We start from the raw sequence: 18,630 nt of genomic DNA, 5'->3' as shown, positions 1-18,630 counted from the left end.
CAGCAACACTGTTTGCATCACTGCGCATCGTTGCCATGGTTACCAGTGCCGGTGAAAGGAGCCCTTCTACTTCTTGGTAGACAATACAACAATATGACCAAGGAAAGCTTCAATAAACTGCTTGTCTTATCCATGTCCTCTGGCTAACATGGTGGATCAGATATGAGTAGGTCTGTGCACTGATCATTAACCCATATCTCAGCCCTGGACTTTATGGCCTCCCTCAACCGTGTCACCTTTATGGTAGCAGGTCTCAAAAGCAACGGTCAACGTCAGGATGCTATTTTCTGGAGGTTAAACATGGCTGCGGCATCATCATTGTCATTCATAGCGCCTTGATGGGTGGGCCAAGTGCTGAGTCAGCGCACTCTGGCTTCTGGAGGTGTAGCAGGGATGCAGCTCAGACGCTTTATTAGCTATCTAATGAAGACCGAGATGTACTGATATTCAGTACTTAAGTAAAAGTACTAATACTTGTGCAAAAAACAACTGGTAAAAGTACTGATCACAAACCTTAACTAAAAGTACAAAAGTACACACTTATAAATGTACTTAAGTAAAAAGTAAATTGACGTTTTCCAACCCAATAATAAAAGTAGTAGTAGTAGTGAGATTTTTGTATCTCTCCAGAAGATTGGCATGCTTTCTCTGTGGGCAAAAATGGACAAAACAAACTAAAATAAAAACAGGTAATCTTAAATGAAAAGACTAGCATTTATTTGTACTACTGAAATAAAGTTATATATAGAACAACATAAATAATTAAAAATCAAAAAGCTATATTTGTTTCAATTTTCAATCACATTTATTTGCCCACTTGCCAAACATGAAGGGGGAGGGGGGATTGACTGAAACTAATCAAAAATTAGCAAATTATGGCTATTTTTAGGTAGGTGTTTTTCTTTTTTTACGGTTTTGTATGGGCAGTGGGAAAAAAAAGTATTGGAAATATTATATGTTAATTCTCTAACGCGACATGATTTACTGCCAGTGAGCCAATTTAAAATATTCTTCCCTATGAAAGGTTATTCCCAGTTCAGAGTTCACTTGTTGTGATTGTTCGACGTGTGTGCTACCGTAGGCAGCACAATGTACAGACATTCTTATTGTTTTGGTTTCCGACCGTGCTGTCTGTCCACAAACATGGAATGCGCCGATCAGACTCTCTTGGACACTTTGCCCCACGACCTTAGCTATATGGAATGCGTCGATAGTTTGCCCCTACTAGCTTAGCGTTGCTGCAGACACGCGGCTCAAAGGGGAGTGTCTTATCTACAACGGAGTCTCTTAACAACAATGTTTATGATCAATGTGCTTGACTTGCTTACCTCCAGCTTTTCGGCGTTCTGCTTTTTACGTAGCGTCGTCGCTACCTTTAGAAGGTTTAGAAAGTAACAAGCTTAATTTTAAAATGTAAGGAGTAGAAAGTACAGATATTTGTTTGAAAGGTAAGGAGTAAAAGTAAAATGTTGCTAGAAAAACAAATACTCAAGTAAAGAACATACATGAAAAATCTACTTCGGTATAATAACGAAGTATAAGTAATTTGTTACTTCCCACCTATGAATGAAGTTTAGCTGTATAAAAAAATTCTGCCTTACAACGATAAGGTAAAACTTAGACAAAAAGGTATTCGATGAGCAAAATGTGTATTAGATTTTTTTTTTTTTTTTTTTTTAAATCGACGCTTCGGAGCTGTAAAAAGATTAACCCTGCCTTTTGCACAGAAACCCAGTGAAGCGGAATATTGTCGCAATTGTGTGCATGTTTACACATTGACACAGCATTCCACAATCAGCACATATCAGTGGCAGTTTTATAAATGTATTTTTAAACTGTACTGTATATATACAGTATAAGCATTTGTTTGGGGTAAGGCTCTTATTTGTATCACTGCATTTCTATAAAATTACATCGTAAGACCATGCCATTTTCTTCCACAAATGATACCAATGATTATTACAGCTTTTAATAGTATTATAAATAATTACCATATAATGATTAGGTTACATGAAATACATATCTTGTATTACGGCCTCCAATTTCAATTTTTTGTTTTTCTAAAATGTTGCACAGCTTTTTCTCTGGAATTCTCTGCTGCGTACAACAGAACTATCTTTCAACTCCCCCATCCATGTCAGCTTTACAGATGCCACGTTTGCATGGTTGGTGGTGAGTTTTGTGGTAAAGGCAACTACTGCGACACATGGTGGGATAAATTAGATAAGAAACCACTGCTGACCAAAAATAATATAAAGGCTCGTCTTGAATTTTGCAAAAAAAAAACATTGAATGATTCCCAAGACTTTTGGGAGAATATTATATGGACTGACGAGATGAAAGTTGATCTTTTCGGAAGGTGTGTGTCTCATATTACATCTGGTGTAAATGTATCAAAGCATTTCAGAAAAAGAACATCATACCAACAGTCAAACATGTTGGTGGTAGAGTGATGGTCTTGGGCTGATTTTTTTTTCCTTCAGGACATGGGCAACTTGCTGTGATTGAAAGAACCATACAGTCTCCCCTTTAATAGAAAATGAGTGAAAATGAAATGAAAAGAATGTTCAGGCATCAGTTTGTGACCTCAAGCTGAAGCGCACTTGGGTTCTGCAGCAAGATAACAATCCAAAACACACAAGCAAGTCAACTTCTGAATGGCTTAAAAAAACAAAATGAAGGTTTTGGAGTGGCCAAGTCAATGTCCGGACTTGAATCCCATTGAAATGCAGTGGCATGACCTTAAAAAGCGTGTTCATGTTCAAAAACCCTTCATTTTTGCTGAATTCAAACAATTCTGCAAGGAAGAGCAGGCCAAAATATCTCCACAGAGATGTGAAAGACTTATTGCCAGTTCAAGAAAACACTTGATTTCAGTTGCTGCTGCTGAGGATGACCCAACCAGTTCTTAGGTTTAGGAGGGCATTACGTTTTCCACACAGGGCCACGTAGCTCACATATTTGTCTGATTTTTACATGTGTTTGATGATATTAAACAAAGTGGGGAATTTGAAAAGGAGGCCAATACTTTTCCACGGCACTGTATATGGAGCGTTTTCATTCGGTTTGGGCTTCTGAACAGATTCTAATCGAAATATAAGGCTCCATGTAAACCAGGCTAGTCTTTCAGCTCTTTATTCTTTATTTTAGATAAGGGGATCCATATCAAAGAATAAAGAAAAACTATTTAATGCAGAAACAATAAAGTAATTTCTGATAATAACAACAACAACAATAATAATAATAACAATATCAATTTAAAAGCAATAAAATAAAAAAATAAGGATTTGCCTTATTTTGCAGAATTTTAGAGTCATTAAAAAAAACTATCACGTTTTTGGGAAAATACGTCGTCATAAAGACATTTTATCAGGACAGGCCTATAAGAAAGTTTATTCAATCAGATTCATCGAATCTCAAACGTCAAAATTAAAACTCAGCACTATTTCGCAAACAACATTGTCGATAGATTGAATTGGATAGTTTATGTATGGACAATAGTTTTGGTTTGTATTTTGCGCAAAGTACTTTTTGTATGTCTTCTCTTGCTTGCTATTTATATTCCATATATTTCCCATATCCATTTCTGCTGAAACAATGCACATTTCCTCATTGTGGAACTAATAAAGGTTATTAAATATTTATTAATAATAATATACATTTAACCTGCCCACGTTCTGAAGTGACATGTGCAGTATCGTACTAATAAATTGGCCTGTTATTTTGTTGTTCAAAGTTGGTTACTCTCCGCAAAAACACGGTTCCACGATGTGGCAATTACACTGTATCACCAAATCACTTATTTTGATGTTTTGCAACTGCATATAACGATATCTTAGCAATTAGCATGGCTTTGAAATTGCTTATACGCGCCTCGCCCTTTCTTCCTGACAGTTGTAAGAAGCATGGTAAGAAGGATAGCTTAGGATAGGATAGTTTCGGATAGGGTTTTGCTACCATAAAGGCGATGATCAGCAACTTAAATTGCATTGACACTGGACACAAAGAGAACTTTCGCCTCAGAGGCTTGGCAGCCAGGGGCGTAATAAAATAGCGTGCAACCAAACAGCTGTTCAATGTGGATGCGCCGGTAATGTCAGATGTTGGATTCCCTCCCCCAGTATCCGGAACAATCAGTGTTACGGCCGTAGCGAGTCAACGCTCAGTGATTTCCGTAACAAAATGCGGATGCTCCATAACGTTTGACAGCCCTGCATATATTTTTGGTGCAGCGCTTGTTTATTCAAATAATCGACACATGAAGCACTGAAATAGCACACTTTGTCGATTAGATTTTCATCTGTGTGTAGACGTGTGAATCCCAGTCAAAACTACAGCTAACTGATATAACTCCTAGGTAGTGTGCACTGGATAATGCACAAGCATGAGTCTCAATGAGAAGATGTTGACATAGCTGCGTGAATTCCTCGGAATATCATGGAGCCCCTTGATGCTATTGGGATGACGCGTCTCTTGTAGCCACGTAGCAAAAAGGAAACAATGTATGCTAGATAACAAAGGGCCTTGTTTTAACCGGCTATATGAAAATATCCCAGGCGTAGCGAGAAAGGTCATGATCTCAATACTATTGTTAATCATTTCATTAGAATGGAGGCTGCTGTGGTCGTGAAAGGAGGTATGAAGAACAAGGAAGGAAAGTAGGGAAGCGGGGAACGTAAATAGAAAAGAACACAGTTAAACAGGACTTTCTCGCAATAGCCAAAAAAGTGAAGCGTATTGTCTTTGCCGTGCCTTCAAGTGGAATAACAATTCTGCTATCATTCGGAGCAGTCCATTGTTTCACTCACTCACTCTCTTTCTGCTTATTTATGTTGCCGGGGAACATGGCCAAAAGCGATAAATCTAAAAGTGCCCCAGGAGTGGCGTTACAGGACAGGTTGTTGAGAGCACTGAGGGATGGGGGAGAAGTAGCACAGGAATGACAACATGAGAGATTGTAAATTTAAGGCTGCGAGCACATAAAAGCTGGAGGGATGGACACTAAAGTACAACAACATTTTCCCCACATTCCCACATGGATGAATGATACTTGTTTCCATCTACAAATGAGCTGCACCCCATAAACTCACATCTACATGCACAAAGGTGCATATAAAATAACATCACGGTGTTGTGTTCAAATAAAGATGTGCATGTTTGTATGTGTTGACAGATTTATGTTTAAATTGTGCTTGTGGATGAAAAACAAATGGAAAATGTACAGTATTACCAGAGTATTGGCTTCTTTGCTGTCTCCACTTTAAGAAAGTTGAGAAATAATTCAATCGTCTTTGAAAACGTAATCTGTATGAGAGCTAAACTATAAAGAAAAAAAAATCCGCTCAGTCATTAAACTAGCAATGTGACAAGTGGCCGCCATCTTTGTGGAATTTCCTAAAAAGCACAGAATGAGCACTTCAAACGCCTCCACAACAAACTCAGGTTGGCCTTTCCAAACAGACTCAGCATTGCCAGACTGTCATTTTTGGGAAATCTTGTTACGTTGTTTATTAAATATATTTTTGCTTTTTTTCACACACCACACCCACCAAGCCGCACCATCGACCAACATCCCACCTCTGACTTCTGCGTTAACAATCCACGAATAGGATGTGAGACGCATCTTCAAACAACAAAAGATTAAAGCGGCAGGCCCAGACCTTGTGTCCCCATCCTGCCTCAAAGTCTGCGCGGACCACCTCGCTCCAGTCTTCACACAGATCTTCAATAGATCTCTGGAACTGTGCGAAGTACCATCCCGTTTCAAATGCTCCACCATCATCCCAATCCCCAAGAAACCTGCAATCTCGGGTCTGAATGACTACAGGCCTGTTGCTTTGGTATCTGTGGTCATGAAGTCCTTTGAACGTCTCGTGCTGGACCACCTCAAGAGCGTCACAGGTCCCCTGCTGGACCCCCTGCAGTTCGCCTATCGAGCGAACAGGTCTGCGGCTGATGCAGTCAACATGGGACTGCACTTCATCCTAGAACACCTCAACAATGCAGGGACCTACGCGAGGATCGTGTTCGTGGACTTCAGCTCAACGTTCAACACCATCATCCCTGAACTCCTTTCCTCCAAGCTTCTCCAACTCAGCGTCCTGCCTGCCATCTGCTAGTGGATTTACAGCTTCCTGGCAGGCAGGACACAGCAGGTGAGGCTGGGGGAGGCCACCTCCACACGCATCATCAGCACTGGGGCACCCCAAGGTTGTGTCCTCTCTCCGCTGCTCTACTCTCTCTACACGAACAACTGTACCTCGGCGCAGTCAAACTCCTGAAGTTTGCAGATGACACCACTGTCATTGGCCTCATCAAAGACGGTGACGAGTCTGCATATCGACAGGAAGTGGAGCGGCTGGAGCTGTGGTGCGGCCGACACAACCTGGAGCTGAACACGCTCAAGACTGTTGAGATGATCGTGGACTTCAGGAGGCATCCTTCACCACAGTTGCCCCTCACGCTCTCCAGCTGCCTTGTGTCAACCGTCGAGACCTTCAAGTTCCTGGGCATTACAGTCTCTCAGGACCTGAAGTGGGCGATCAACATCAACTCCATCCTCAAAAAGGCCCAGCAGAGGATGTACTTCCTGTGGCTTCTGAGAAAGCACGGCCTGCCACGGGAGCTGCTGAGGAAGTTCTACACAGCAGTGATCGAATCAGTCCTGTGTTCTTCCATCACAGTCTGGTTTGTTGCTGCTACAGAAAAGGACAAACTCCGACTGCAACGGACAATCAAAACTGATGAAAAGATCGGTACCCCCCTACCCACCCTTGAGGACTTGCACGCTGCCAGAACTAATACAAGAGCGTGCAAAATCCTCTCGGACCTTCCACATCCTGGTCACCAGCTCTTCCAGGTCCTTCCCTCAGGTAGGCGCTACCGATCGATGCAAACTAGAACTACCAGACATTCCAACAGCTTCTTCCCTCTTGTAATCAAGTTCTTAAACAGTTAACCTACAATTCCATTGCAACATGCTGCCAATATTTTTGTCTTGAGTTTGTTGTCACATTTCTGTCGGGCCAATTATTCATACCCGTGCACTCACTGTAGTAGTCTCGCCACGCTGCACTATTTTCATATCTGTTGTTGACCAATACTGGCCACTCATGCCAGAGTAGCCTCTGCCCCACTTGCACACTGACTGAGGAGTATCTGCAACATTTGCACAATCAACATTGTCCCAGATTATCACGCTACTAGTCACTTTAAATTGCATACACTCCTTGAAGTCTCGCCGCCCTTTGCACAATGGTCATTGCACCGGACTATTGCTATATTAGTCAATCAAACTGCTCTCATTCCTAGAGGACTCTGCATCTTTTTCCATAATTGTCAAAACAAAAACAAAAAAATTGTACCGGCATTACCAGATAACTAGCAACCCTTCATTGCTCAGTGACTGTTTTTCTCAATGTCTTTATGTCTCAAAAGTGTTCTTTGTCAATTGATTGTTGTTGTACTAGAGTGGCTCCAACTACCGGAGACAAATTACTTGTGTTTTTTGGATATATTGGCAAATAAAGATGATTCTGATTTTGTGGGGGGGAAAGGTTTTAAGAAAAAAGAAAAAGCTAACAACGAAAATAAGGTCAATTTATTTAACAAAAAAAGACTGAGTCCTACAAAAGGTCTTTGTTTTAACCCTTGGATGCACAACCTACCAATACCTACACTCTTCCACGAGTGGGGTCAAAAATGACCCCAATTACAATCAATGCATTTTTGCAATAAACTGGGTTGTTATTCTTCAAAATCTTTAAAACGAAGAGTTGTAATATTTTCATATTGCAGGTAGTCCTCATAAAACATGTTTGTGGCATGAGGCCATTTACATTTATATTTATTTTTCCATTAATTTTAAGAAATTGCAGTTTTTGTATCACTACTTCACTCTTCCACAAGTGGGGTCAAAAATTACCCCAGTTAAAATCAATGCGTTTTTGCAATAAACTAAAGTGATTTCTCTCATTTTGGTTAAGATGATATATTTTGTTCAAACAAACGAGTCATTTCATTTTTGACATGTACATTTGTTACTTTTCATTCACATTTTAGCACTTAATCAATAGATCAGGTCAATCAGGTGTCAAAACATGTTTGTGTGTCCCTATGTCTGGACGACGAACAGAGAACATTCAACAGGTCCAGAGCCCATAACACTGTCCACGCATATGTACACACACAGACATCATATCTCCTCTCACTGTGTGCAGTTGTCAAAAACTACTTGCTTCTGGCTGTGACCATTGCACACACGGCGGGTACTGCATTTCCAACAGCAATCAGTGGCTTTGCGATCTTTGTTTCTTGGACACAACTGGCACATCTTTTTCTGCTGGCCCTGTGTGCTTCTTTCCTGTGGCTGGATCGCAGCAGTTTTTGTCACGCCACACCTTCCCATTGCTTCAGTGATGTAGGGTGGTAGGGTGGGGTACCTTCCAGTCGACTTTTCATGTGAGGTGTCACAAGCTCCTTTGAGAGCTCTGCGAGGAAGTGTCGTCGTCCATTGGTGATGCCTGTGTAAAATTCAGGGTGCTGAGCGGCGACATCAATCATGTATTAAAGCACCATGGGCCATCTCTGCGTCTGGCGTTTGCAGGTGTAGTGGCTAACCATCTGGTCCATAGTATCTACTCCTACCTTTGGTCTGGTTGTAGAAGAGGATCGCTTTGGATTTTCTTTGGGCTGTTTTAATCCGCTATCTTGGTGTGGTGCAGTGTGCTAAGCAGCAGAAAAGTCTTTCCCTTTTTTCTCACATAGCTGATCATGGTCATGCTGTTTTGAACCCAAATGCAATGCTGTGGACCTCTCTCGACCTGGAAGCTGTCATGACTGGAGCTACTGTTAGCTAACACAATGCTGTGTTACAATACTGCTACCTAGCAACAAAGTAGGCTAATCTGAACACACATTTGATCACACATTATAATTGGTCAATGAAAAATAAGTTTATCAATGGAGATAATACTTGCATGTATGTTGCTGTGTAAAAATTACCTCCTGGGTGGTGAGACTGCCGACATCAGATGTGTAAGTGGGCCAGTCAGAGTTGCTAAGAATTAAACGTTTCCATAGGAACTGCTTGTGGTCATTTTTGACCCCACTTGTGGAAGAGTGGGGTAGTGATACAAAAATTGCCATTTCTTAAAGGTAATGAAAAAATAATAAAAATGCAAATAGCCTCATGTCACAAACACGTTTTATGAGGAATACCTGGGATATGAATATATTACAACTTTTCATTTTAAAGATTTTAAAGAACAAAAACCCATGAGGTCATTTTTGACCCCACGTGTGCATCAAAGGGTTAAGCAGAAAAAAGGCAGAATCGTACAAGAAAGTCTTTTTTTTTTTTTTTTACAGGTTAAGTTGGAATGCTACAAAATGAAGTCAGAATCTTACTTCAGATAAAAATTTTAAAGAAAAAAGTAGTATTCAAGAACAAAGCAAAAGAAAGTAATCTTTTAAGAATAAAGTATATTTTGTCACAAAACCTTAATCTTACAAGAACAAAGTTGTAATGTTGCAAGAATCAATTTATTTCTAAGAGAGCATGAATTTTAAGTTAAAAATAAAACAAGATTCAATAAAATCATAATTGCAGAAAATCGAAGCAGCTTAACTGTTGCTGGCGTAAATATGAGCAAGAGGATTTCAAGTTATACTCTAGTAATGTAAAGCCTTCAAAATAATAGTCTTCTTGCAATTTTATGACCTTATCTATAACAAAACTTGTATCTACAAAACAAAATTGACTAGCTAGAAAAAACATTAAAAATTAAACAACATGGCACCGAAAGTGTCAGTGCTGTACTCTAATAACATTAATCTATCCACACGGGTTCCTATATAGGAGATACAGGAGGTCTGGGCAAATTTGGAATTTTTAAAACTAACCCATTTGTCCTCATGCGGTCCATGTTTAATCCAGGTTTAGTCCTAGTTTAATTCTCATTTAATGTAAGTTCCATGTTCATGGTTTCCTCTATATATCGCAACTATCCTAAAAATCAAGCATTTCATTCTCCTTTGGGGGATATCAAAGAAGAAAAAGAAAAACTTGCTTCCGGGTCGGCGGCACGGTGGACGACTGGTTAGAGCGTCAGCCTCACAGTTCTGAGGACCAATCCCCGGCCCCGCCTGTGTGGAGTTTGCATGTTCTCCCCATGCCTGCGTGGGTTTTCTCCGGGCACTCCGGTTTCCTCCCGCATCCCAAAAACATGCATAAATAGGAGACTCTAAATTGCCCGTAGGCATGAATGTGAGTGTGAATGGTTGTTTGTTTGTATGTGCCCTGCGATTGGCTGGCAACCAGTTGAGGGTGTACCCCGCCTCCTGCCCGATGACAGCTGGGATAGGCTCCAGCACGCCTGACAGTCGACCGCTATTGCCGCCAACGGAAAGTCAAGCTTGCACATGTCAGGTATCACACGTCAACGAAGAGAATTTGACAAGAGGGTTTTCTTGTAAAATCCCTGTAGTATAGGATTCCCCGTAGCGTCGGATTTGCTTGGCGTTTGATGATCGCTACTCAGGGGCCCTTTTGATCTAACTCTGTAAATGACGCTCATCCACAGTAAAGAAAGGGGAGATTTGGAGCCATCACAGTCAGGTACAGTGGGTGATCAGTGATAGGAGGCGAAAAGATACGAGGTCCTGACATCCACGTCTCATTAAATATACGTGATCTGAGGACGGTGCCACAGCAAAGCACCGTTAGATAGACAGCTACATCAAAGCAGCCGGTGGTCTGGATGCAGGAGGAGATGGCTCCATTGAGGGATCAAAGTGTCGGTTGGGGTGGTGGACTGTAGTACCCTGTACAAATGTAATCATGCGTCTCCCTCTGCTACAGCAGCAGGTTTTACGTGCTCACCCCCTCTGTTCTTGCCACAGCTCCCAGTAAGACTTTAATCATACGCACGTTCGATGCTATATTACGTTGACAACCAGCTCATCATATCACATGAATTAAAGCTTTATGCTTGTGTGCTGTGGTTTTACATTAAGGTGCGTTTATGTGAAAACAACCAATTAAAACGGTTTTAAAACAGTTCCCAGATGTCTGAATGTCTACGACATGCTTTTGTTTAAATACTGTATCTCAAGGATCAAGAATGTTACAGTAAACCCCCCAAAAAAGGAGTAGAGTCACCTGCACAGCGCTGATACAGTTAGTTTTATAGTAGTTAATAGAAAAACATTATTTTTTCTTAAAACTAATATTACAAGGAAAAAAGTCAGGAGGCTAAAGTTGTAGTTTAAAAAAAAAAGTTATTACTGGAAAATAGTTCTTTTTTTAAAGCAAAATTTTGCAATATTAACAACAATCAAAATTTGGAGATGCAGCCTTTTCATTGGACAGTGACCTGATGCAAAGCCTTGGCAGTGGCTAAGGTGGGAAAAGACCCAGTGGTCGTATTGCAGAAGTGACTAGCGCAGAGTCAACATAGTGCAGGATCAAGAGCAGGGACAATAGCAGGAAGAGACCACAGGGTGGGGGGCTACCGGTCACCGTGACCCCCCTTACCCCTCCCTGGATGTTGCTCCGTTGCCCACCAACATTTGAAGGATGTGGGGAACTGCGAAGGATGCGACGCATGCAGAGATGTCAAATATCAAGCGTGATGGGAGATGAAGTCAGACTGGTGGGGGGAGGAGAAACATGAAAGAGACAATATACGGTAAAGGTTGACAGCTGGCAGAGAGACACTGCCACAAAGAGTCCAGCCCAAGAACCCCCTATCCCTAGGTCCACTTCCCGACCCAGGTCCTGCTTGGCTGCACGTACGCGTCCAGGCACTGGGGCCAGGCAGTCTGTGACACATCTCAGCTCCAGGCTGCCGCTTTGTTCCCGGGCCAGAGAGCGGATATGTCCTCAATGACTGCTCTCACCTAACCTTCCCTTTCTGCTGCCTTTCATTCTTTTAAGACATTGTAATCGTCTACCCTACAGGGCCGTACATCAACACTGTTCATTCCTTCACGCAGAAACAAAATTACAGCAGTACGTCAGTGTGGTCATTTGGAATTTGAGGTTATGTTTTCTTTGGCATGGCTTTGTGTGAAACCTCCAGGCAAGTTTTCATATGGTCCTGGGTCAAGTAGGTATTCTTCCTCAAAGCCACTATGATGTCAGAAAACAAGAAAGGCATAGTTGTAGATGACCAAACTGTATTCCTCCTCCCAAAGCTTCATCCAGATCTAATCCAAATTGCAAATTTGAATATAATGTGGCAACACTAAATTCAGCATGGTAATATAGTGGTGAGCACATCTGCCTTAGAGTTCTGAGGTACGGAGTTCGAATTTATATTTTTTGTGTTTTCTTCAGGTACTACGGCTCCCTCCCACATTCCAAAAACATGCATGTAAAGTAGGGCTGAAGAATAAATCATTTGAACATTGTCTATTAATGAGGACACAGGAAACAATTCCATGCCTACATTTACCGTTTTGATCTTCAGAATGGAACGAACAAATGCATGTCACAACAAGTTACATTTGGAGTGAGTGGCGAGGAGGGAGCTATGGCATTTGTGAAGGAACAAACTTCGGTTTACATATGGCAAATATAAAAATACTAATGCATATTTCGTTAAAATAGATGGTTTAAAAATAAATGAATAGTGTTAGGGTTGTGTTAATGACTATACAGTATAACTGGACATGAAAAGAAATGATTTTAACTTGAAATCTATAACCTGCTTACTACTACAGTACGTTTCTACAGGTAGACATAGTGCTCTATTGAGCATAGTTTCTTTTCTACTGAAGCTATTATCAACTAAATGTCCAACTAATACAGAGAGGGAAAATGTGAAATGTGTGCTGGTTTACAACGTATATCATGCTGTTTTTTTTCACATCGTAATATATATCACAGGCTAAAAATTGTAAAAGATCACAATGTATTTTTTTCCCAATATTGTGCATCCCTAATGTAAAGCCCGCTGCACATCATGCAATGCAGCCGAAACTGACTTGGACTGAACCATTGCATAAAAATGGCAGATGGCGACTTACACCGGCACAGTGAGCGATTTGATCGACGGACGCCCTGCGACATTGAACTGTCAGCCTGTATAGGGTTTTGAGTCTCCCCATACATTATATTGTACTGTATTACTTTTATTAAACCATAAAAAGATAAATTGACAGTCAAGGGAGAAATGGGTTGCTACAGAGAGACGACGTGGATGAAAATAAAAATGAGTGTGGGGATATTATTGAAAAGCTCAGCTCGCTCCCATTCACTTAAATGTATCCTTAATAAAAATGATCTTAGGCTACATGTCAAGGTGTGAGTCAAGACACATCTCATGATGGCTAAGAGCAGAGAGCAGTCTCAAGATAATCACAAACTAATTGTTGCAAAACATAACGATGGCATTGTTTACAGGCGTATATCTAAGCTTCTGAACGTTCCAGTGAGCACGGTTGGAGCCATAATACGTAAGTGGACAGCCAATCATACCACCGTAAATTTGCCTTGATAAGGTGATCCTCGCAAGATTTCGGACAGTGGAGTGCAAAGAATAATCAGAAGAGTTGTCCAAGAGCAAAGGACCACCTATGGAGAGCTTCAAAAATACCTGGAATTAGCAGGTAATGGTCTCACAAGGAAAACTGTGAGTAATGCACACTGCCGCCATGGCCTGTATGCACGCTCACCACGCAATGCACGCACCCCATTGCTGAAAAAACAACAACAACGGTTGTTAACGTTTGCTGAACAACATTTGGACAAGCCAGTTAAATACTTGGATGCCATAATACACACCACGTTTGGAGGAGAAATGGCACTGCACAGCACCCTAAAAACATCATACCAACAGTGAAGTTCGGAGGTGGGAACATGATGGTGTGGGGCTGCTTTCAGCAAATGGTATTGATAAACTTTAAATTATTGAAGGAAAGATGAATCTGCAAATGTACAGAGACATTCTTGACAAAAATCTGCTGCCATCTATGAGGATGATGAAAATGAAATGAGGGTGGACATTTCAGCAGCATAATGATCCAAAGCATACTGCCAAGGAAACTCTCAATTGGTTTCAAAGAAAAAAATAAAGCTGCTAGGATGGCCCAGCCAATCACCTGACTTGAATCCAATCGAAAATCTATGGATAGAACTGAAACTCAAGGTCCATAAAAGAAGCCCACTGAGTTTATTTATTCTACTTTTTTGTATGCATGGAATACTTGGGTTCTTCCCAACATCTGATGAAAATTTCATGTCAATAGCACCTTTGGAAATATATTTAATGAGAAAAATGATGACGAAATACTTATTTCAGCCAATGTAATTTCTCCAAATACTCGATTATTCGATAAAATTTTTAGTCGGATACTCGAATACTAAAATATTTGCTAGCTGCAGCTATCCCTTTCAGCACTTCAAACATATTTAATGTATTTCGAAACAAAACAAGGATTTATGTTCTGGAGCATTTTAAAGCTCAAAACCTATGGCTGTTCACTTGTTGCTTTTGCAGGTGACAAATGTTGCACGTAACTTTTTGGAGATGGAGAATAGTGTTAGTTACTATACAGTAGATGACAGTTAGGGAAGGTAAGACAAAGACTCTCATGGTTTAATGTTAGCAGAGCCAATCCTAATCACATGTGAGGTCAACCCCATCTTTCTTGTCTGTCCTACATGAATAACTGGAAATGCTGTTCTTTCCTCGTGATCTATACAATGAGGAAGCCAACCTTAACAGTGTGAGCGGCCAAGTCTTGGCTCAAAACGCCACAGCGGATAAAGGTACAGACGACCCAAGGGCTGAGAGGGGAAGGAAAGGAGAAAGAGGAGCAACTAGAAGACATTCTGGCTCGAAAAAAAGGGAAGGAAGAAAGGGTGACATTGGTGAACTGAGGCCACCACACAATGCTAAGTGTCTGATGATAATAGTAACACATCTGCCAAAGCAATTAGACTCAAGTTCAGTTGTTGGCAATTTATCTTCAGGAAGACAATATCTTGAAAATATGCACCGCAAAAATTACCTAGACAAAATATAAGAACTACAGTATTAACTTGTTTTGAAAGGATTCAGACTAGAAACAAGTAGACTTTACACCGTAAGTCATATATAATAAGTCATTTAAATAGACACATTGCTCCATCTTGTGATTGGAGATCAGTTATCGTTTTCTTAAACTCGCCGATCGTTGATCGGCCCCAAAAATCCTGATCGTGTAAAGCCTAGAAACAAGTGAAATTATCCGCCAGTGTGGTAAGAGAAAGACACTTGGAAAGCTTTCTTGAAATAAGAAAAATATGCTGGCTCTCCAAAAGAGAGAAAAACCTTAAAATAAGTGGTGAAATATTAATTCCAAGGACTATATTAAATAAAATATACTAATTTGTGTATTCTTTTTTTGACAGCTTGGTTTATTCAACTTGAGTGAAAAGACCTTATAACGAGAGCAAATAAGCAACATGTTTCTTCCTTATTCAAGAGTTGTAGCTTTCTCATTGTCTGCGTCATGGGGGGCATGCGGGCATTACCTCCCGGCATATGTCGAGAGCCAGCACGCTGAGCGAAGCAAAAGAGGAGACAGCCAAACAGCATACTAAATGAACATATTAGCTAGCAAGATTCAGCCCGTTGTTAACCATACTCTTGCTGGAAGGATGACGAAAGCACCCCATGAAGAATCTCTTGTAGTAACGCTCAGGCTCTGGTAAGAAAGGCCATATTTGTCATTGGCCCAGCAGTATAAGGGGCTGGCTCACTTCGATGCGACTGGGCCCGGCACATAAAAACAGCCTGATTTGAGCAAATAAACAAATACAGTGTGTAATGTCCATGGTCTGTGGGGTATTTGACGAAAGCATATCACAGATATGTTACCTAGACACATGGGAACGGTTTTACATTGTGCAAAAAAGAAAAATGACGATGTTAAATGGACCTCTATTATTGTACACGCAAGACCACCAGGAGGCAGTGGTGCAATTTGGAGCAGTGTACGCCGCAGTTTAGCAATAAGCCACCAGGTGTCACTAGAGGTTAACATATTGTCAGCCTCTTCAACTGGAGGTTGATCATCTATTTTCTTCCCCCATTACACATAGAGAAGGCGCGTCCACAAGAAAGACATTAAGGTTTCCTGCTGTATGCTTACAATCATGAAATAAATGTTTGTATTTCTTCTAACATAAAACAACATAAAAACAAGAAATGGGTCTATAACTCACAGAGCACAGGTGGGGCAGGAACCTCTCTATGTCATTTAAGTCTATGCCGTCGTCATCCTCAAACTTGTTTTTGCTCATTCTGAAACAGCAGAAAAAGAATGGACATCATCAGGGATGGCATCAAATGGCAATATGAAATATTATCGACAAGCAGAACCAAATTTTGAACACAAAATGGCAGATCGTACCCCTCTCTGTCAATGTGCGGCAGGTGCTTCGGCACAGCTCTTGTGTGTTTCCTGTGGAAGTGGCTGAAGTCTAACTTCTCTGGCTGCACATCCCAACCTGTACCCCTGCAAACCACAGACAAACATGATAACGCTAAAAAATATACAGTAATTTAACTACTATGCACTGCCTTTTAAATAAGACTTTTTCCACCTTTTTTCGTGTTGCTGTTCAGCATAAATGGCACTGACAACACTGGCAATATTCCAAACTAGGTAGTATCAATGTGAGAAAAAGCCCCTTTTACACAAAACATGACATGTTCTGGATAAACAGCAACGACAGAAAATGAAGGGACAAAGCTGACCTAGCAGTTTTCAATGGATGGAGCCCCTTTCATCCAGCCTGTAAAACCCGGCATTTTTAAGGCTTTATCATGTTGCTGTTCGGTATAAAAACCACTGACAGAGAATGGAGGAACAAAGTTGAGCTGACAATTTATCGCTTTTGGTAGCAGTATTATAGCCGTGTGACGCCTCCTGTTGCGGTAGTGTAGCGATGCCTAAATCAGGAGCAGGTTGGGTGAGGATGAGCAGCAAAGCATGTACCCGCATGAGTCCATTGTGTTAGCCGCCCATATGTCTGTGCCCAGGATGTCGAAGGAGACATCTTTGTTCCCATTCTACAATGCAAACAGCAGAAAGGAAAAACAACCGTAACATACATCGTCAGTACATGACATCATGTAGGTTAAAATCACAGACATGACATGATTTAGCTGGTACCTTGGCAGAGCCTTTAAACTGGTTGTTTCGACCCCTGCTGTCAGATCGAGAGCCAGAACCCGGTCTGGACCCGGAACTGGGCCTTGACCCTGAACTGCCATTACTGCTGTGCTCCCACTCATCCTGCACACAAGTGGGGGAAAAAAGCAATGTTTCTGTTTAATCTGGCGAGGGGGTAGAGGGCCGATTGCCACCCTACAGAACACACACTTACTGGCTTTGAGGAACCTCTCCCCTGTGAGGAGGTCCAGCTGCCGTCTTTGTAGTCACTGCAGTTGTCCGTCCACTGGAAGAAAGAAACAACATGGAAGTTGTTATTGGATTTGCATGATATAACGTACTGCTTGTATGTTACTGTATTAACAAAATACACCAATCAATACATATGGAAAATTGAGATTCAACCAGTTCTATTTATATTTTCTTATAGAGTGGAATTTCCAGTCGGATGTCAAAATATATTTAATTGTGAACTTCACCCATAATTGTATGGGGGGGAAAGATTTTTAAAACAAATATCAGTTGAGACCATAATCTCTGCGCAAGATGTCAACAAATTCCATGAAACTTCAGCTAAGTGAACATCTAAAGGATTAATTCCAAACAATAATAATCAGTTTAGCGGTTTCTTTGGCTTGTGCATGTAAACACGTCTATGCCCTTTCAAAAATAAATTTCTCAACTTAATAATTTTGATCAAAAGACCTCGCTACCCTCAGTCACACGATCCATGTTGATGTGGCCTGACATCATGTCAAGCAGCTCGAAGCTGCACCTGCCATAGGTAAGTTGGTCTGACATTCTCTCCATTTTATTAAGTTCATATTTAATTTCAGTAGTCTCACAATGACCCAAAGCAAAGCATAGCATATTGTTTACTGCGGAAACTGATGCATAACTAATCGAATTTTAATTTGATCACTCAAAGTATTTGCCCCTTTCTCAAATTATTATTTGCAGTTTCCCCACTTTAATGGCAAGATCATCAAACAAATGTAAATATCAGTCAAAGATAACCCAAGTAAACATAAAATGCAGTTTTAAAATGGTGATTTTATTCATTAAGGGTCCCGTATTTTGCAAAAACAACTTTTTCTAGTATTTGGGATGTAATATTGTCTATGGTGCCTCAGTTAACGCGAAATATGAAATAAAATCACTCTCGCATTCCTGAGTTCCAGACATTTTTCTGCCAAGAGGCCGGAAATCAAGTCATTCGAATTTCTCGAGCTGATACTACGTCACTTACAAAGGTCTCCGCCTACCTCTCCAATCACGAGCCAAGTGCTGTCAACATAAACACATATACTCTCACAAGTGGGTCTTCTACACTGAGACAACCAATCAAAGGGGCAGCGAGGCTTGAGTTAATTGCCGCCAGCAGCCACTTTCATTCACATGGGTGGGAGTGAGAGACAAACTCAGAATGGCCGCCTCGCTTGTGTCTCGGCGGGCTCATGT

At 40.9% G+C, this 18,630-nt stretch overlaps 1 protein-coding gene across 5 annotated transcripts in view; it reads right to left on the bottom strand.

Annotated features, from left to right (window-relative positions):
• ctif (CBP80/20-dependent translation initiation factor) overlaps nucleotides 1–18,630 on the bottom strand; it is an 81,603-nt gene that overhangs the window by 47,364 nt on the left and 15,609 nt on the right. For all 5 annotated transcript variants that reach the window (XR_009769879.1, XM_061697996.1, XM_061697997.1 and 2 more), the window contains 5 exons: nucleotides 17,384–17,455; nucleotides 17,170–17,292; nucleotides 16,993–17,066; nucleotides 16,405–16,509; nucleotides 16,217–16,295 (listed from right to left, as the gene is read on the bottom strand). Coding sequence is in view for 4 of the 5 variants with exons in the window: in XM_061697996.1 (XP_061553980.1) it covers nucleotides 16,217–16,295; nucleotides 16,405–16,509; nucleotides 16,993–17,066; nucleotides 17,170–17,292; nucleotides 17,384–17,455 (453 nt within the window). In the remaining variant the exon portion in view is untranslated. The remainder of the gene's footprint in view (nucleotides 1–16,216; nucleotides 16,296–16,404; nucleotides 16,510–16,992; nucleotides 17,067–17,169; nucleotides 17,293–17,383; nucleotides 17,456–18,630) is intronic.

Source organism: Phycodurus eques, chromosome 15 (genome assembly GCF_024500275.1).
Source record: "Phycodurus eques isolate BA_2022a chromosome 15, UOR_Pequ_1.1, whole genome shotgun sequence".
In the NCBI taxonomy this organism is placed as follows: domain Eukaryota; kingdom Metazoa; phylum Chordata; class Actinopteri; order Syngnathiformes; family Syngnathidae; genus Phycodurus; species Phycodurus eques.
This window is presented reverse-complemented; position numbering and strand designations above follow the sequence as displayed.